The 21,374-nt window shown below is 43.3% G+C and overlaps 1 protein-coding gene across 6 annotated transcripts in view; it reads right to left on the bottom strand.

Annotated features, from left to right (window-relative positions):
- Positions 1-545: 545 nt before the first annotated feature.
- The window catches only part of evi5b (ecotropic viral integration site 5b), a 58,682-nt gene continuing 37,853 nt past the window's right edge, over positions 546-21,374 (bottom strand). For 5 of the 6 annotated variants that reach the window (XM_062515619.1, XM_062515620.1, XM_062515621.1 and 2 more), the window contains 8 exons: positions 20,997-21,149; positions 19,747-19,878; positions 19,008-19,148; positions 18,505-18,663; positions 17,396-17,542; positions 16,110-16,205; positions 10,650-10,745; positions 546-3,141 (listed from right to left, as the gene is read on the bottom strand). In XM_062515619.1, coding sequence (XP_062371603.1) covers positions 2,854-3,141; positions 10,650-10,745; positions 16,110-16,205; positions 17,396-17,542; positions 18,505-18,663; positions 19,008-19,148; positions 19,747-19,878; positions 20,997-21,149 — 1,212 coding nt within the window. In that variant the 3' untranslated portion in view covers positions 546-2,853. The remainder of the gene's footprint in view (positions 3,142-10,649; positions 10,746-16,109; positions 16,206-17,395; positions 17,543-18,504; positions 18,664-19,007; positions 19,149-19,746; positions 19,879-20,996; positions 21,150-21,374) is intronic. The other variant, XM_062515623.1, reaches the window with a different exon arrangement.

Below are 21,374 nucleotides of genomic sequence, written 5' to 3'. Positions count from 1 at the left end.
TAGCCTATCATGATTAGGCCTATCACATCATTCATTATTAAAAACATTATAACTTATAAACCCACATAGCCTAATATATATAAAATATCAAAAGTATGAATAAGATAAATCACTGTTTTGTTTATAAAGATAGGCTAATATGGAAAGTATTTGTATACGAAAATGTATGGGATAAATAGGACACATACCCCAACAGCGAACGTGGTATATTATAAATAATAGGCCTATACGCTCACACATTGCATACTCAAGTGTCCTGAGCCTACAATTTCTATGTAGAAAAGGTCCGTTCGTATGCTATAACATTCTTAGGTGTGATTGCGTCCATCTAGGCTATTTATAATAGGCCTAGTCTACCAATTGACAGGGGAAAGGCATTATAATACCAGATCTTACATTGCGCATTACGCATGAACATTATATTTAAAAATGTATGACACAATGCAACCATTTTTTACCATGGCCACAAATAGCGCATATCATCTGTGGCATCATCAGTGCTCACGGCACGGCGACACAATATTGAAATAACATCAAGACATGGATGATTTCAAGAGACGAAGCCTTTTATTGTCCATTTGTGGTGCCATTGCTGTGTAGATCTACTGTAAATGACCGGGTGATAAAATTCATTCATCACACGATTTATTTAGTGAGCTATTGCCATTGTCCTTTGAGCACATCATGAGTAATTACACAAATAAATCTAGTGTTCATTGGCTGTCATGCGTTCCATTCTGTCCGTGCTAATTCGTGTCGTCCATAGGAGAGAACAATCGTCCGACAAACATTAGGAGATTGAGACTCCTTGAAAATCATCAAACATAGGTTTAGTCGCTTTGGGATCGTTGCAGTGTCTTCTTGGACCTCAGTCGCACAACGTTGGAGATCAATAGTTCTTAGTGTTTTCTTTTGCTGACATGAGGAACAACTCAACATGATATCTCTGTGGAGTTAATGCCAATTTATATTGATTTTCTTGTTTGAAAGAGAGAAAAAAAATATAGGAAAACACATTTATCCTGAAATGCCACTATACACGGTCACATTACCTAGCACATTGGGTAATGTGCTTATTTTACCTGCTTATTAAGCAAGTTTGTGTATCAGTGGGGAGGCTTAGATGCCAAATGTACCCCAAGCATGACAGGACAGAGTGTGTGACTGGGTGGGTGGGTGCATGAGTAGGGCTTTTGACCTCTTGTTCACCTTGGCAGACTTAGGCCAGGTGATGTGGGTCTGGTGAGGTTTTAGTATCGCAAAGGAAGAGTGAAATGCTTCTATCTTTCCGTTCACCTCTGCGTTCAGATGATGCACACCGTTTCCACTGCAGCAATATGTTCCCTTGACTGCTGTGAGGCTTATGTGCAAATGTGCAAAGAATTCATCCGTTTAGTTTCTCCAATACCACGATCGATGTAGTTATTTCAAAGCTTTCTGGTCACATTCCCTTCATTTGCATTGCTGATTTAAAGATTATTTTTGAGAGCGTGTCTGCTTCAAACAAACAAACAAATAAACAAATAAACAACAAACAAAACCAAAAGATAAACAAATCACACAATACACTGAAAATAAATCATCTCCCAACAATGTGACACTTGTCTTAAATGCGTAACATGCTCTATTAACACCATGCTGAAATAAAACATCCTTACTGAAACCAGAGAAAAATACAGTACAGACATTATGTGAAGCAGAAAAAGAAACCAGGATGTGCCAAAAGCTGATAAAAACCTGTGGGGGGCTGGAGAGTGTCTCCAGTGAGTGATATGTCCCTTTTTTTTGTCAATGAACTACACAACAAGTCGCATGGCAGATCTTCAGCAGTCCACAAGATAACACAATTTTCAAGTCGATACGAAGACACAAACGTTAACCCATGAACATGAACATGAACATGTACATATATACAAAGATGCTTCATGGCCGTCCTGTGTCCACTGAGAGGGTCAAACCATAGGTTGCATGATCGTGTGTGGTGGCGCCAATGAGAGCATCAGGCTTCCTTGAGTCTGTGGCAATTACCACACTGCTTGTGTCAATGGACTTTCCTCGTTTTGGGGGAAAACTCCACCTTAACAAGAGGATAGTGTAAATGTTTTTTTTTTTTTTCCTTCTTTTTTTTCACTTTTTTCAAGAATCCTTTTAAACTACTACTAAGCTCTGTGGGCCTTACCGCGTTTTAAAAACTGAAGGCGATAAAAAAACAAAAACAATGATCAGGTGTTGTTTTTCTCATTAGAGCATAAAACACAACATTACACAAAAAGGGACCCAATCAGACATTGTGTGTGCCTGACTGAATCCCTGTCTGAAATCTTTGAGGCCTGAGAGCCCAGAAGGCCTGTTGATGATAGTGGATGCATCCAATGATGTCTTCTCATTCAGAATATCTCTACTAGTGTTGAGTCAGTCCACCAAGGGGAGAACGTCCACCCATCCAGCCAAGGGGATGTGCTAACAGGTACCAACTCCATGATCTTATGGATTTTGGCAAGACATCCAAACTGCCAAAACAAACAAACAAACAAACAAACAAACAAACAAACAAACAAACAAACAGTGATATAAGGCAGATGTGTAACAAAGCCGCCACAGGAACCTGCATGGCTTTCAGAAACACAGAAGAGGCTGCTGGTCCAAGTCTTGCTCTGGATGGCTCATCCTGGTGCTCCCCTTTCCAGACTTCTTCTCCCCTCCTCTCCCCTGGACTCCCGAGTCTGAGCCGAGGTCCTCTGTCATGTGGTAGTGATCATCTGATAGATGACTGGATGGTGGGGGGGGGGGTGGGGGGCAGGAGGAGATGGGCGCTGAGCTGGGGAGGGCTGAGGTGTGGTGGGGGTGTAGAAATCACACTGTGGTGGTCTTATGGCTGCCGTTTGTGGGGAGTTGGAGGCGCAAGGCCTCGTTGTCCTCGTCGCTGTCCGTGTCCCCCAGGTCGGCGTGCAGCGTGATGCGCCCTCCTATGCCGCCGCTGGCGTCGCCGTCGCCTCCTGTCTGGGGGATGGACAGCTTGGCCGCGGCGGCGTCGTCGTCTGAGGAGTGATAGGACTCGGTGTCGCCGTAGTGATTCACAATGTGGATGCCGTCAAAACTGGGCTGGCTGGGCAAACCCCTCTGGCCTTTCAAACACCGGACCTGCAGGGGCGGAGGGGAGAGAACACTGTTTACTTCCACTGACTCCTACACATGCAGATCATGGGAACACATACAGGGTGTAATACCACCAAACACATCTGAACCTCAACTCCAGTTCAGCACATGGTGTTTTTATAGAAGACATGGGTTAGGAGTTTGGTTTGCTTCCATTCAAAATTAATTAAAGGGAACTAACAGCTAATTAATGAGTTAAAGCGAACTAACAACAACCAAAGGCGTATTAGTGGTTAAAAACAAATCTACATTTTAATTAGGGACCAAAACAACATCAATCAGTGCCATTTTCAGTGATACCAGAATATGCATATACAACTGAATAGCATCCAGCATAGTTTTTTGGAGGACAAATTCACTACATCAAATTAAACTTTTTAAGCCATTAACTAGGATCATTGAATGTCTGTGCCATGCGATGCAAGTGGCTATAGCGTCCATGGCAGTTTGGGGCCCAACTACCCACAGGGATCCAGGATTGAATTCAACCTGCAGCCATTTCCTGATCCAACCCTATCTCTCTTTCTCACTCACTTCCTGTCCGTCTTGACCGTCCTGGCTAAATAGGGGCAAAAGTCCATAAAAGGAGGAGAGTTTGGTAATCAACTTTCACAGACTGTCTCTTCACAAGATGGCGGTGAGCACCAGAGGAGTAGGGTACGCACAAACCGTCTTTTAAAAAACTCTTTCTTTACATAGTTAAAAATAAGTTTGTCTACAGAGACCATCTCCATTATAGCGTCGATGCGTAATGATTTTGAGTGCCTAGTTAATGGCTTAAAAGAGCAATTGACACAGCAAAGTTGCCCCCAAAGGCTTTGCTATATCTATTCAGTGGTGAATGCATATTTCAGTTTTAGTCAAAACTTCACCGATTGACGTTATTTAGACCCAAACAAAACTGTACACAGGTTATCATCCAATATTAGACCCTATGTTATCAGTTAGATCCCTTTCCCTTTTCAGTCACCAGCAGAGAGGTCACTTGTATGGGTTTCCCCCAGAACTAAAGATGACATGAGCAAAAAATGGTCAAGATTTAAATGCAAGCAAACTTCATGAACCTAGATCTGAGGTCTCTTAATAGATGAGGTGAGGGTTAAGGAAGGAAAATGATTGTGGGGGGAGGGGGTGGCAAACACAAACACACCCTTCCAATATCCTTATCATGCTTAAAACATATCTGATGATAGACGGATCGGTCAATATTACAGACACAAATGCACACACCAACAAGACTCATCATCCATGCTTTGGAGGGAAATCGGGGTCGGGTTGTGCAGAGGTCAAGGGTGCCATGTCAGCACTGGCTGCCACACGCAGACTTACCTGGAACTGACTTCTCCGAAACAGACATGTAGGAAGAGAGGTATTAGCATAGCTATTTTAGTAAGCGAAACTGCACGTATGCATATATGCACACACACACACACACTGGTGCAAACAGAAGATGTAGGTGTGCTGCCAATTTAGCAAAGGTATGGTTAGGGTATCCTTCCTGTATGCCCTTCACACTTATCTGAATATGGTAGAGAGAGAGAGACGGAAGGAGGTGCTGGGCTGACAGTGAAGTGAGTGGGTGGGTGGGAGGCCGGCCAAGGAAAACAATACCATAGGACAGAGACAGACAGGTAGACAGACAGACAAACAGACAGACAGACAGAGAGAGACAGACAGACAGACACAGACAGAGAAACAGACATCAATACTTGGGTGGGGGAACGAATAGAGGGAGACCAATGTGTGAAGGTGAGAGAAAGACAGACAGAGGTCAAAGAGAGGGAGATGGAGGGGGAAAGAGCGTAAGACGGATAGAGTAGAGAGAATAGAGGGAAAAATAAGTGACAGATACCAAGACAGATGGGGAAAGGACACAGAGAGAGAGAGAGAAAGAGAGAGAGAGAGAGAGAGAGAGAGAGAGAAAGCTGGCCGGAAACCAGCTGCACAGTGGCTCTGAAGGGCGCTGGGGTTGACAAGCTGTGACTTCTTTATCTTGTGAGATCAAGCTCTACGTTAGGTTAAAATACGCCTCGTAGCCTCTGTCTGACAGTCTTGCGGGGCTGTGTGATTTAAATAGCAACCCTGCTCGGCAACAAACAGCCATATTCTGGCATGTGCATGCACAGGTTTTTTTTTTCTTCGCCTTCCTTTTTCTATCACTCGATCTCATTTTTCTTTTCTTCGACCTCAGACCTCAATCTATCTGCTTGTTTTTGTCACCACCTGTGTGAGAAACTTTGATAGCATCCAACCGATAGCAGAACCAACATGCCACCTGTACACACACTTAAGGCCAAACTGCATGCACAGCTCCCCACCCCCGACCCCAGGTTCTTACTGTACGTGTTAAGGTGTAAAGTATCAGATTTACAAAACGCTGTGCATATCAAACGTACAAGGTTGAGATTTCACAACATTGTACATACACACACACACAGATTGAGCTGAAGCAGTAGTTCCTGCTGCACTGAGAATTCTCTGGCGCAATTCACACCAGAAACACACGAGGCACACCATGTTCTGTGACTGCAATGCCCATGATAGGCTTAAGTTGAACAGATGGCAACAGTGCAAAAAAGCTCAAAAACACATCGCAAACCGTTACTATATACGATGTAACGAAACAACACCACGGTTCATTGTCGACTACAGTAAACAGCCAGAAGTGGTTGCACTCAGAGTGGAGTAATGGTTTGTCATGGCCAGTGTCCCAAGAATGCATGACAGGCTGCAGACGGCTGTGCCACCAGTGTGTGTGGTGAGGGAACAGGGAAATCCGCATGTCTCTGAGGCAGGCCGGGCCCAGCTGTGCTACAGCGATAGGGAGCAGAGAGGAACACGCATAGCATGATTTAGTGCATCACAGTTCAACCACAAGCCACTAGCCTTTTGTTGGCTTCTCTTTTCTCTCTCTCGCTCTCTCCTTCTCTCTCTCGCTCTCACCCACTCTCTCTCTCTACCTCCTCTTTTTCTTTTTCAGGGCACAAATCTGACTTAATCTTGCCCTTGTAAATCATTGAATGGGTTTCTATTTTCAGTTCTCTGTCATTTGCATCCACAGCTGAGGCTTCAGTGTATAATCTTGATTTTATTTCTTTAAGTGGCAATCGTCATTTTACTTCTTGCTTCATATTTGTACAATGCATAAAAACTATTGCTCAGTTAAATAAGGTATTCAAGGGTTTAAATTCAGATGAAGTACAAAAATGTACCCAAAATATAACTACTGTGCCTTAAAAGGCAGCAAATAGCAAGGAGATTGTCAGTAACGAGCTAAAAGAACTCTTAACTGATGTTAGATAACGGTCTAATTATCTGTATCCAGATCATTTTGTGGGAGACTTCTGAGAAGACCGAAGAACGGAGATGCAGCAGATAACTCAGAAGAGCAACACAACAGAAACACTCTCACAAAATACAGCATTATTTGTGTTCACAGCTGCATTATCCCCAACAGCAAACTAATTGACAGGATCAGAGTATCCACATTTCAACTGCAGCGTGACCGCTTCAGATAATGATGACGTTTGGTCTCCAATTGGCCAAAAGTACCAATGTAAGAGCGATTTAATAATAATACTAATACTAACAACAATAATAATAATAATAATAACAACAATAATAAAACCTTAATCAATCAAGCTGATCCATGACCCGCAACCTGTCTCTTCATGAGCCTCCAGTTATGCAGATTTAGCATTACAGAATGATCCCTTGACAGACACTGCACACATACAGTATCATCATCAACACAGAGACTGAGTGATGGACTTTGCAGAGAAGCCACACAAATGGTCAAAATAGCTGCAAGATTAATCAGACTGAGATCCTCTCAGGCACGTGAATGGTGAAACTTGTGTTGTACAGTGTTAAACAGAGTTTCAAAAAGTACGGGGCAATTTCTCACCAAAAATGACTAAATCCACTAATCTAATTTACAGCAATGTTGCCAAGTTTATTGCATCAATTGCTCTATCTACTGAAATGCTACAGTAATTTCCTGTGTATTAGCAACATGTGCATAAACCGCAAGCCAGTGTTTTAAGGAAAAAAAATAAAAAATTAAATTAATACCATGTTAACAGCCCCCACGTATTAACCTCATAGCTGAAGAAATGTGACTAAATCTATGTATAAACCTCAGCTAATAGTTGGGAAATTACTGTACGACAACCAGAGGACTTACTGACGTGAGTCATGACGGAGGATATCAGTAATAGCTGGTAAAGCTGTGGTAGATAGTTTTCTCCTAATTTGATAAATGTAGTAGGGTAATTTCCTGATACTACACACATTTTTTGGTAACACCACCCTTGTGACTTCCTGAGACAGAACGTATAGTTATATTTATACATTGAACCAGACACTTATTTATCCATGTCTGAAGTGTGATCTTTGCCAACTGTACTTTCAAAATGTGACTATACACCTACTTAGTATACTAGAATCGGTAAAGTAACAAAACATTCTTTCATTTTTGTTGGGTGATATGAATTAGAGGACTGCTATGCTTGATGCGCGCCCACCCTCACTCAAATCAGACCCCTTCCAAGTATGCCTTTTTAAATCTCCACTAATTCCGAGCATATAACTGAGTGGCAGATGCCTTTCTGCAAAGAAAACACCATGGCAATAAAGCCAGACACGCTTACACATGAACATAAGGTCCATGCACACAGGGGAAATATACAGACCTGCAAGTACAATGAAACAGGAAGACATAATCCAAATGAACACCATCAGTTAGTTGCATCCACAAAAAGGATAACCCCAAAAAGTCCTGGTGGCACAGGAGGGGCTTTACTCTGGGCCTTTGTGTGCTTCTGACACTAATCTAATCAAAGCAGACCTGTGGTCTTGAGCGCCAGTCAACTTGACAAATCTGTGACCTCACCTCTTGATCCATGTGCATGTTCCAAAGAGATTCTTTGTTTGTATGTGTGCATTTGTGTGTGTATTTGAACATGCAACGTGGCCACATTTTCATCACAGTCGATGTCAATTGCAGACTTGTTAAGAAAAGAAATGTGACCCTTCAAGGCGGAACCAGTCGCTTTGGTAAAATTGACTAAATTAAGTTATTGTGCTCACATGAATGGCCATAAACTAAGCTTTCCAACGATATGTTTTTCGAGGGTATAGCACAAACTATTGCTAAGATAACCGCATTCAAAGTTGACATGGCTCTCCCGTCACGACATGCCAAAAGAGGAGAAATTCCCCTTTTTAAGCGGCGTGGACAACGGGAATGACTGCTAATGTGTTGAATCTTCACCAGGTTTAAAAGTCAAAACGTATGTTTTTCTGTGAAATGTGTTCACGATATGAAATTGTAGACTGTATACTGTCGAATTAAGTGAAAACGTGAAATTCAACATTTTAGCCCATATGTTTGATTATCGTTGATTTTCTCAATATAGCATTGAGCGCAAAGCGACTGGTTTTGCCTTGCAGGGTCACAAATCAATTGTTGATCGAATCTATTATACATATTATCATGATATGGAAATCAACAAAAAACGTGGATATCTTGGACCTGCTAAGTCTTATAAGTAAGACAGGGAAGTAAGATAGGGAAAGTCAGTGTCAGTATTTTCCAATTGGAAGAATAAACATGCCATGCCCACATGAGGAATACCTAGACTTGGTAGAAAAGGTGAGATACCACTCACTGCAATTTCCCAACTATTAGCCACGGCTTATACATTGACTTTGCTATATTTCTTCAGCTATGAGGTTAATACACGGTCGGGGACAGTTCATATGGTATTAATATGGGTTTGTTTCTTTGCATAAAAAAACTGTTCTGTGGCTTCTACACAATGTGGCTAATACACAGGAAATTACTGTAAAGTAAAAAGAGCCAAAACACAATTCTCATTCTCATCAATTAGACTACTCTGTGATCTGTGGTGTGGTTGTGAGTCCCTACAATGTTAGTTGTAAATGAGTTGTAAATGAGTGATTCCTTTTCTGCCTGTCAGGAAATTTCATATTTGTACAGTCTTGGGCCATCTTGAAATACAGTAATAAATGGATCCCTACTTTACAGCCGACAGTTACTGCAGAATGTTGTTTCGGAGTTTCTATTTGAGCTGTAACTCATTACCTATCCATGTGTGGCCTATGATGTGGGTGATAGGATTGATGGTTTGTGTAATATTTCATTTCAATCTAAACCTTTTACTATTCCACCACTTAAGGTGTATCTTGATTCATTTCAGTTACTGATTTGCTGATGTTTTCAACAATGACATCTACATAATTGAAACCTTTGTGCATCTGCAATATATTAGCAGTTTCCTGTACTCTCTTAACACGCCAACCATACAAGAATACCATTAAAACACTAACGTGCATCATAACTGTATAAAGCCTAGCAATGTTTCCCAGATGAAGGTTGAGACTTCTTTTTGTTTTACCTTAAAAATACAGGGAAAAAAGGGTGGCACAGCAATTGGCCAATGAGTGTTTTTCTCAACTCGAAAGCACCGTTTCATCATGACTAGCAGTAACCGATGTTAAGGCAAAAGCTAATCATGCTAAACTCTGCAGCCAGTCATGACTGGGAGTTTACCCTTCACTATAGGGGAACGGTAGAACGTTAAGACCCAGTAAAAGAGTAATATAGGAAGACACACACATCAACCTTGACCTCTAAAAGCCTTCATACTTGGATTGGCAAAACTTCAACAACGTGTATCTAAAAAAATCGCATATGAATGAACACAACTCATACTCGAACTCGCAATACAACGCGTCACACCATAGCAGGGCGCCAGTCTGACATTTTGCGACCCCGAGTGGCTTGTGCAGTACAGCCATGGACGGATCAATGTAGCCTTGGGCAAATGAGCTGGCTTGGAGGGCAAAGGCGTTTCTCGCTGAACTCTACTACACCATGAAAAGTGGGGAGGGTGATGAAGGTGTGTGTTTGCCGCCTTCACAGCCATGGTACAGGAAGCCTGTACAAGAGGGCGTAGTTGACACTTCCAAAACCGTTGACAATGCTGCACAAAATGGTTCAAAGTAATGTCTAGGGTTACACAAAAATAAAAGCGAACCACAAAAACCTAACAAGTTTAAAAAAAACAACCTGGACTGAAAAAGGAAAACAAAGCACACATGCGTAGTCTGGGGTCTAAGATGCGCATACTTGCCATGCCAGCCTGAAACAGAATTTCATGGCTGTTTAGCACTTTGATGAACTGGGTGAGTCAATCACAGTGTTGTTCTGCAAAACGTGGCCTCACCACAGCATGTATACACACACACACACACACACACTTTCCATGCGGTCTGGCCGTGTGTGCAGGATTACGATAAAACGACTGTCCTGAGTTTCATGAAACTTGGAGGAAAGGTAACATGTGCCAGGCAGAACCTACTGAATTTTGAATTCACAATTCACTTATGTTGCGAGATGTGGTGTTTAGTCTTGGCAGATGTCTGCCGTCTCGAGTGCCCCTTCTAGTTTTCTGTGGTGACCTCACCTCATGTTTCAGCTCTGCGATCTGGTCCTTCAGGTCATGGATGTACTGGTTTGAGTCTGTGTTGTTCAGATGTCCTTGAACTTTCCCCTCCTCTTTCTGAAACCAGAAACAGAATGCAGGTTCAGTAGATTGCAAAGGTGTCCTTGGTCTGTAGACAGAAACAGATACTGACAGTACTGAAACACTGCCTGCTACTAGTAAGTCACTGTGAAAGTGAGGATTCTGGTATCTGAAACTAACAGTGGCCTCACTTTGGCCACAAACCAGACACTTAATTGGCAGATAATGGGATTTCATTTTCAATTGATCGTTAAAACTGAAAGTTTTCCTAATGCTCCTTCACTGGTAGCTCCATAAACATGCACGCAAAACACCACACTCCAGAACCTTCACTTCCACTTCAGCTGTTTTGTCCCCAACCAACCTGTTGAAACTGCTGAGCAAGGAGCACCACAAAGTCTACATTCAAAGTAACCACTAGAGTTTTTAGATGATATGGCGTATAGGCGAGGGGAAATGTATGTTGTCGGTTAGACCAAGGGTAGGATTAGTCAGTTTACAGTTGATTGCCAATGAGGGCCAGGTTCAGTGGATAGATATTTGATAGCTCATTTAGAGACCGAAGAGTGCCACAGTGTTATAGACTTTGTTATAGCAGGCTGATGTACACCTGCAACATAGACTGTTGAGCGAAAGCCGTTTTCCAGCCAGACGTGACCCATGGTGCTGTCAGGGGAAAAACAGCTTCACACATGGCCTCTTCTCGCTGACTGACACAGGAGTGCTGCTATCTGCGTTTTTTTCTACAGTGCCTTGAGGAACTGCCATTTGGCAGCCGCAAGAAAACAGAGCGACAAAAACAAGACCGAGCGCATGTTTACGCTAGTGATTGCCAGACACCTGGAGCCAGATGTAAACAAGGACACACACACACAGAGCCATGCACATACGTATTTGCGCGCACACACACACACACACACCACCTCTTGGCCTTGGGAGTTGGGAGGGGGGGGTGAAAGAGTTTGAGGGAGAAAAACCAAAAACAACACAAATCTGTTTGAAAAAGGGAAGAGGTGAGGTGTGATTGCCATCTCTCTCTCACTCACACTCACACACACACACACACACACACACACACACAGTCATTCACTCCCTTAAAGGATCGGGTGGTTTTTCGGTTCCTGTGGTAGAGTGTGTGGGGCCCAGATAGGGCAGCACATGGCTGCAGAGGTGCACCGTTTTTTCCTAGAATCTGTGTTTCTGACTTGAGGTTTGTGAGCCCCCACCCGTCACTCCCTTCCCTAAGCTGAGGACGATAAGGAAAGAGGCAGTTAGCTGACTTCCTTGTGTTGGGACTGCCCCCAGAGGTCAGGTGCCAGGCTATGTCAGGGAGGGGCGACAAACGTCTTTAAGTAATGGCTTCCTCATCTGGCTTAGAGGTCCCCCTCACACACACACACACACACACACACACACACACACACACTTATCTCAGGCTAGTGTCAGACACAAAAAAAAAAAAAATCTGAAATTGCAGGAAATTCTTTCTCGAGCATCTTTGAATCTGTTCACTAACATTTTCACAAAGTAAACTAGTAAAGTGTTCAGCGGTACTGATTAATGCAATGTAGCCAACAAATACCAGTTAACACTTCGGTGAGGACCTTCTTGAAATCAGTGGGGGCCTCTGGGGAAAGCAAGTTCTCGGAGGAACAAGGAGAAGTGGATGATGGCTCCATTCTCAGAAAAGATTTGCATTTTTGAAAAACGTTGCCCGCCACAGAATGACAGCAGGACAAAGAACAGCTCAGGGCAGGAAGCTCGACCTCTCGAGATTTCCTCAGATGGTAGTGCAATATCTCAACTGCGAAGGTCACATTCACTTGTAACCTCCACGAAACTAAAAAACTAAAGATTTCATAGAAGTAAACTAAACTAAAGATCAAATGAATCATGATAGATTTAGATAGATAGATTGATAGATTTTTTACATCCTCTCCACGCAAACATACTATGTATCAGCAACCAGAGTACACAAAATGAGAAAAATGAAGCCTGACTGGCTCAAACTGTGTTTAAACCAAAACATAACACCACCACCAAACATTCCACTCAAATAGTGTTAGATCACATCCTATATCTGACTAATGATGCAAGGAAAGTGAATCATTCTGTGGCAAATAAAATCCAATACAGGAAATATCAACATCTGATCTTTACTTAACAAGAGTTGAAAAAAAGTTCTTCACTCTTAGTAACCGTTTATCACAATTTTATTTTTAACAATACATATTCTGATAACCCTTTGAGAGTGCAGTCACGAGACATTAGAAGCCACGAATGCATTTTAATCTCCTTCGCAAAATCTTAGTGAACAAGTACACAGGCTTTGATTCTAAACAGCAAATGCATCTTACCCTGATAGGATGTGGTTTTTCATCTGGTGGAGATGACTGCTAAACTGTGGTCTTGAAAAAGCTTTTGCATGCAGCAACCTCTATGTGCTAAACACAGGACTGTTTGTACCAGACAAACGCTAGATACGTACTGGACAATAATTTTCGGGTGTCTCTCTTTACACATATTTTCCCCTCATTCACTCAGACTCACATGCCACAAACTACTTTTGTACTCTTCAACTACTCTCATGCATCGTACATCATGCATATACAACATAAGTTATCAAAACAAATGATGAATTGTGACAGAGAAATCTGTGAGCCCTTTCTTCTGTACATGAAGCTGTGATGACTCACTTCATCAGCGTTGTTGAGAGAGGGAGAGTTAATAAAAGAACAAATGTCTTTTCAGACACCTGTCAAGACTAGGAGCTCTATTTTCTTACTCCTAATATGGGGCTGTGGTGAGCTACAAGCAAGCAGGAGTAGTGCCGTGGTGAACACTCATGCGCTTAAATAACACTAGACCTTTAGAGAGACAGACAAACAGAACAAAAGACGTCAGGCCCCCTCCCACACAGACAGACACATATAGACACCTGAATTCTTTATTTGAATCCACCAATCAACTTTTGTAAGTCAACGTTTCCAGATGTGAAATACAACTTGAAAAACTCACAGGTACAGAAAACGTGTGTGCCTGTGCCACACAGCAATGATGCCTACATCTGATATTTTCCTAGCCACATACTGTAGATTTCCTCTTAGATAGGCCTGCCTGCCAATTGTGACCCACGACACACACACACACACACACACGATATCAACAGAAACAGATGGGACTGGGTGCATAAATGCTTATCAGGCTGGGTGCATAAATCAGTATTTGCTGCAGAGAAGCCTGTCCCCACCATTACACCTGAGAGAAAGCCACTGCTCCAGGCCTGTAGTGTCAGGTTAACCAGAGTAAGAGCACCGATGCCAGGGCCAACCCACAGCTGCAACCTCAACGAGGCAACCAAACCACAGACCCAACCGTGCGAGAAAAACAGAGAAAGAGAGAGAGAGAGAGAGAGAGAAAGAGAGAGAGAGCCGAGTTTCAGAATGCTGGGCATCCAATCAAACCCGTGCAGGAACTAGCCAAATTTGACCAAGAACACCACAGCTTGGACAAGACCAACACAAGTGCCCAAGCACGTAAACCACCATGATGAGGCCAATACGCCTCCATGTTTTCTTCCGTGTCTTGGTAGGTATTTACATTTAGCAGCTGCAACCGAAGGTGGAGAGTCACAGCAGCAGCAGCAGCAAAACCAAAGTACGTGATATGACTTTACTGTGGTCTAGGATAACATTGCTGGCTGAGGTTGAATGGTAGCAATTCACTCTAATCTGAGCGATTCGAGACAGTCATCCTTTTTTAACACCTCTTTTCTGACACAGACAATATGTCTCCATACGCACTCTAATTCTGTCGTCACAGACTGGAAGTACTCCACCATCAAAATGAAATGCCATCGTCTGCGCACATACAGTCATACTGGGACATTCAAGAGAACAGCGTGGCAGCAACACAATCAACATGAACTTGGTTGCTCTTTGTCAGAAGGCTGTTTGCTCCAGCACACCTGGCTTATGCAAGCAGCTCTGTGGAACAAATCAGAACTGACATCTTTGGTGACTTTTGGGCGAGTTTCGCAAACACCTCGCTCACATTTGCCTGTACTCCCTCTCTCTCTGATTCAGATTTAAAGCTGAGGTGTTTATGATCTGTGGAGAGGAAGGTGTCTGTCAGTAGAGTCAAATGGAGACTAAGATTTTGATGAAAATGAGGCAGGTTTGAAGAACAAAATAATAACAATAATAATAATAATAATAATAATAATAATAATAATAACAACAATAATATTAATAAAACAAATCTGCGAAGGCAAGCTCAGACACCTCAAGTGCTAAATACATCGGCCTAAGTCCTTTCACACCTCTGAGATACACATACAAACAGGCGGGTGTGCACATATGCACGCACACATATGCAGCCACATACTCAAACATATTCCCTCACGCACACACACATACACACACACACACACACACACACACACAAACACAGCACACCATCCTCTTGACAGAAACATGCAACAAAAATAGCCTGTGCAAGTCAAGAAACTGTGGTTGCATGCATCACTGCTGATATGAGCTCAACTTATAAAATCAGACCAGATGAGTCAACAGCGATCATAAATCGTGCAGATTTCTGTGCCTTCACTCAAAAGGTGCTATCATACGAGAATTTGCATGAAAAAGTCCCCTGCTCAGAGTTGTGAGCCAGTGGAACAAAGTTTACCTCTGGTGTAGCTGTTGGCTTGGTTACCTTGCAATGTTTGGCTCATGTTTTCCTGAAGGTTAGTAATACCCAAAGTGATGATGAAAGTACCAACACACACCACAGTGCTGTTCATGTACACATGCTAAGTGTGCTTGCGCGAAAAAAACAAACAAACAAAACAAAAGCAAAAAAATAATTAAATAAAAAGGGTAAAAGAACATACTTCCCAAAAGGTAATATGAACACTTTTACTAGCCATTGGCAGGTGTCACTTTTCTCTGAGACGTGATCAGTGAGCTGAATATAGACACAAGTTGTGGTTTTGAGGGGACAAATGGATACGGTCTCCGTAAACAGTAATCTGTACGCTGCAGTGGAGCTGGACTCTACTGGAAGGACTGGGCACTGCAACGAAGACAGCACTCTGGGCTCTAAACTGATGGACTCTATCAGCAGCAGAGGCTGAGGGACTTGTGGACGGTGGTGATACACACCATCAGCCTGCTGACCGGAAGGACACTATGAAAAGCATGGAACTTGTGACATGTGAAGATTGTGTGTGTGTGTGTGTGTGTGTGTGTGTGTGTGTGTGTCTGGTGCATTGCAGGGGATAGGGAGAGAGGGAGAGAGAGGTAGAAAGAGGGAGGGAGGGAAGGAGGGAGAGAGGGGTAGAGAGGGAGGGAGAGAGGGAGGGAGAGAGGGGGAGAGAGGGAGGGAGAGAGGGAGGAGTACCTGAATCTCCAGTTCAGAGATGTGCTGCTGGAGTTCAGCCATGGCCGCGATGTTGTCCGCCTCTCGCAACCTCACAGCCATCACCTCTTCTTTATTCTGCCGAAGTGTGTGTGTGTGGGGGGGGGGGGGGGGGGAGAGGGTGATGAAGCAGAGAGATTAGTAAAGACCGCGAGAGACAGAGTGGAAGATGGTGGAAGAGGTAAAACAGCGTGAGAAACAGAACAAGAAACAGAATGAGACAACAGAAAAAGACACACAGATCTGTGCAATTATACAGATGCGCTGCTCGGATATGCAAAAGACATTTATCAGCACAGAGTTTCGACAGCGCCGTGCAGACAGGCAATATGACCCGATGGATGTGCGAAAAAAAAAAAGGAGAGAAAAAAAGCTAAAAAAAAAAAAAAGAAACTAAGTTAAAAGCAGAACCTATACACTTCCTTTTTTGTCTCTCCGTCCCAGCAATCGGCGATTGTGATCTGGCGCGGAGGCATCAGATAAGAGAGCTGCCGGGTTATCTCTCTACACACTCACCGAGGGGGAGCATGGTGAAACACTCGCTAGCAATCACAATCACAGAGGCCAGCAGTGCACAACACAGAAAGCAGTGTGCACTGCACACTGACAGGCCACCCGGTATGGGAGGCTGCTGCCACCGATGACTGTGATGGTCAGGTTGACTTGCTAGTGCAAAAGGGTCAAGGAGGTCAATTTCAAAGCTATCTCTTTACGTGTGGCTGACAAATCAGTGGAGTCCATGTCAGGAGTGGCTAAACTAACTAGAGTGGTCGTGCTTGTTTAAGTTTTGTGTGAGCACTTGAGCCACTACCGATGACTGATGGCTGGATATCGTCTCTGGTTAAATATCATGGATGGTCACTGCACCTCATACTGTTTGGAACTCCACTTTTCGTGACTTCAGTTTTGCTCCAATAAACTTGCTTTCTCTGATGCAGTTCATAAGAATTTGATGTAATCACAAGTCTTGCACTAGTTACCGCTTGTCAAGACACATAGTAATATCCTGTGTATTAGTAACTTTGTGTATAAACTGCAGGACAGTGTTTAAACAAACAAACAAAACCATATTAATACCATATTAACTGCCCCAGTGTATTAACCTTATAGCTGAAGAAATGTAGCAAAATCAATGTATAAACCTTGGCTAACAGCTGGGAAATTACAGTGTACGTTTGCTCGATGTCTTGCAAAGAGGGAAGCTTTTACAGAAGTCAAAGCTGAAATGGACTGTACCAATAGGGCTAGCTAGGGTGACGGCTCCTCACCTTACACTCGATCTCGGCCCGCTTGCGCTTGTCCTCCTGCAGCTGGGAGTGCAGGTCCTTGTTCTGGCCAGTCAGGCTCTGGAGGCGCTCCTGGAGGTTCCTGGACTCCATCTCGGCTCGCCGCAGCTGGTTGTTATGGATCTGGTTCTGTTTCCCAGGACAACATGGCAAGACAAAGAAAGATCATAAGACAAAAGTCAAAATTTGCTTTACAGTAGCATCTTAACCTAGTAAATAAGCACAGTTACATCCTGTGTATACTATCTCTCAAGTTTTGAATAAAAGCTGCCAAAAACAAATGATGTTAGATATCTACTGCCCTCTAGTGGTCAGGTCTTGACATTACAAATGAAGCCAAGCCACAAAAGAACGAAACTGCTAGCACAATGACTATGTCTCAAATTATCACTAGTGAGCAAAATTACTCTAAACATTGGCATCTCTAAGTGAATAGATGGATAGATCCTTTTCTTAATCCTTTAACAGGAAATTAGAGTGTCACAGCAGCTTCAAGACAGACATACAGTAACACCACACATTCATTCACATATTATTAACTTATTATGTCTGGATATAAGTTAAAAATACTTAAAAACTATACATGACTAAATAGAGCTTTATTTGTGCATTATAGAGTCTTATGGCTGCTGGGATAAAATATTTCCTATATCGCTCAGACTTGCACACTGGTACAATCAGTCTTTGACTTGGTGCTGCTGTTTACCACCTTCAGAGAGTGGAGTGGGTGAGCAGGGTTGGCCCTGCATACATACATGCTCACCTTTAAGTGAGTTTGAATTTTACTTTGTGTTCTTTATATTTGAGTCTGATAATGTAAGTTATAGTAGTGCCAGTTTCTGTGTGTGTGTGTTAATTAATCTGGCTAGCTGCTGATTTTAACCTTGATGACTGCTGCCTTTGTTGATATTCTAATGTTGATATTCTTCTAGTCTTTTTCTTTCTCTTCTATTGTTTTTAAATGTAATTTTTCTTCTGTAACACTTTGAGATTCCTTGATAATGTAAAGTGTGTTACAAATAAAATGTATTATTATTGTTGTTATTATTATTATATTTGTATGTGTGTGTGTGTGTGTGTGTGTGTGTTACCTGAGTCTCAAACTCTAGCATCCTCTGGCGTGTCTCTCGGAGCTCGGCCTGGGCCTCGGCTTCCCTCAGCCGCACGCTCATCAGCTCGTCCTGCAGCTCGCTCACCGTGTTCTTCCTCGGGCTGTCCTTCCACCGGCCCGCCGTCCTCGCCAAGTGCCTCTGCACACACACACACACACACACTTACAGTATTACATACGGTACTGTGATATGCAATACTCTCATTGTCTAGTTAACAAACATACTAGATAGATAGATAGATAGATAGATAGTTTCCTCCCCCCCTTGGGGATCAATAAAGTATCTATCTATCTATCTATCTATCTACTCAGATGGCTAAGGTTGTAGCTGTTTGAGGAAATAGTTGGATTTACAAGTTAAGTACGCTTCCTTCAGTACACTTCCTTGTACAAACTCTTTGTCTATGAGTGTGAGTGATCATGATGAAGTGTGTGTTTGTGTGTGTGTGTGTGTGTGTGTGTGTGTGTGCATGGCATGCTGACCTGCCAGTGGTCCTCCAGGTCTCGGACCTGCTGTCTGAGCTCCTTGAGTCCAGTCAGGGCCTCAGCCTCCCTCAGCTTCACCCCGATCAGCTCCTCCTGCAGCTGCACCACATTATTCTCCTCCGGCAATGAGGTGTTCCTCTGAAACACACACACACACACACATTCACAGTTTACTTCTTTATTTGTATCCACAATTAAGATTCAGTCGTGTGGTTCTGCTGACAACAACCAAGCTCAGTACAGCAGTGTTAAGGATATACACAACACCTCCTTCTCCAAATGTGGCGACTTCCAATAATGGAAGACTGACTGTAAACACATTATCAGAATCGTTCTCACACACACACACACACACACACACACACACACACACACACACACACACAGAACAGTGTCAATTGGGTCTTGTGCCACTGAGGTTAGGTCAATTTGGTGATTTACTGACTCCGCTCTATTACTATGACTTGTGCGCCTATGAAACTCAAGTGGCACATTAATACTTGTATATGGGTTGCTAATATATTGTGCAATGGTTCTCAGATGTCATGGGATGTCTCAGTAATGAAAAACTCATTTCTATTCCAGCACAAACTAAAAAAAATGGCCTCCTAAAGTCACACTGCCATTAAATCAACACATCACAGATACAGTATTTGTCATCAGTGTGTCAAAGTACGCATCCTGCTTAGGTTAATGAAATAGTGTGTGTGTGCATAGCCTGAGAAATGGGACACACCCTCTCCATGTCCAGGATCTTGTCCTGCATCTCCTTGAGGGCGCACTGAGACTCGGCCTCCTTGAGCCGGGCCTGAACCAGCTCCCTCTCCAGCTGCAGGATGAAGTCCTCCGAGTAACGACAGTTCCCCTTCTGAGAGAGAGAGAGAGAGAGAGGAAATGACTGAGAATGCTATAATCATTTTATATCACCGATCAAACCAATGTAGAGCTATTAGAAAGGCAAAGTCCCACGTCTTGTAGAAGTTCTGGGGGCACTGCTTTAATCTCACTCACAGAGCAGCTTTTCTCCAGTAGCATGGACCCCTCATGTCATTCATATTTAATGTGCTGTGCGCTGCGCTGCGCACAAAACCTTGAACAGCGTACACACCACCATCTCCACTGCAGCTCTTCCACGGGCTGTTTGCATATGTGTAATGGAGGGTCTCACGACACGAGTCAGGAACGAGCTACATTATGTTAAACAGCTGCTCAAACACCCTTTCATGTTCTGAAACACATTATGGCGTGAACGCCCTGACGGTCGGCGTATCAATACTTAAACAGCTTTTTATTCCGCCTCCGTGGCCCACTTGATATGATCCACGGGAGCAGCAGTGGTGGCTCGTCGTGGCTCATTGCATATTCATGAGGCACTTATGCATCGTAACGAGCCAAAACAAACGCCCGCTGGTGCAGGGCCACCATTCCTGTACTGATCCGAGGTCAGCTGTTTAAAGAGCACGGAGGTGATCTAGCCGAAAAAAATTACACACAAAACTTTGTACTCTAAAGAGAGTCTTGTTTTCTGTTGCAGACAACACACATTTTTCTCCTTCTCAAGAGCAGGATTGAAATTGTGTCCAAACATGCATGTAACCTTTTTGATTTCACATAAATCTGCTGCCTGTAAATTGGCCACGCTTGACTCATGACACATGACTCATGTTCAACTGCCGTTTGCAAGCTGCGTATGAATTGAGAAACTGACAAAAAAGCAAGTCACCCTCATAGAGATTAAACTACAGAACTCAGAGAGCAGATAACAATAGGCCACATCACAAGAGATGCAACACAACTTCCAAAAAAGAACTTCAACAAGGACAACAACATGGGAGCACAACACACCAAAAAAGCTCCGACAGTTCCAGTGACAACCCTTGGAAACTTCCCATTTTGCATGTAAAAGTACCGTCGTTTCCAGACGAGCTCTCCATGACTCTTCCAGCCCTCTAGGTGGCGATGTGACCCTGCAGTGGTGCTGCTTACCCCTTGCTGCTGGTGGAGCTGCTGGAGCTGGCGTATGGTGTTGTGGGCCTGCTCCAACTGAGCGTTGGCATCCTCACTCTGCTGTTTGACCGTGGCCAGCTCCCGCTTGACCAGGTAGTTCTCCTCCGCCTCTTGCGCTCGCGTCACCTGCCCCTTTAGGCCAGGGGGAGGAAGGAGGGAGGGATGGAGGAGGAAGGATGACCAACCAAGGAGTGGGAGAGGAGAGTCGTCAGATGTGTGTGTGTGTGGAAGGGTTGTGTGTGCCAGGGTGTGTGAATATGGGATTCAGGTGAAAAGATGAGGTACAAACGGATGGCCAGGGAGAAAAAAACGAATGTGTAAAAACGGATAATAAAAAAATGAAAACACAAGCATAAA

Source organism: Sardina pilchardus, chromosome 15 (genome assembly GCF_963854185.1).
Source record: "Sardina pilchardus chromosome 15, fSarPil1.1, whole genome shotgun sequence".
In the NCBI taxonomy this organism is placed as follows: Eukaryota; Metazoa; Chordata; class Actinopteri; order Clupeiformes; family Clupeidae; genus Sardina; species Sardina pilchardus.
This window is presented reverse-complemented; position numbering and strand designations above follow the sequence as displayed.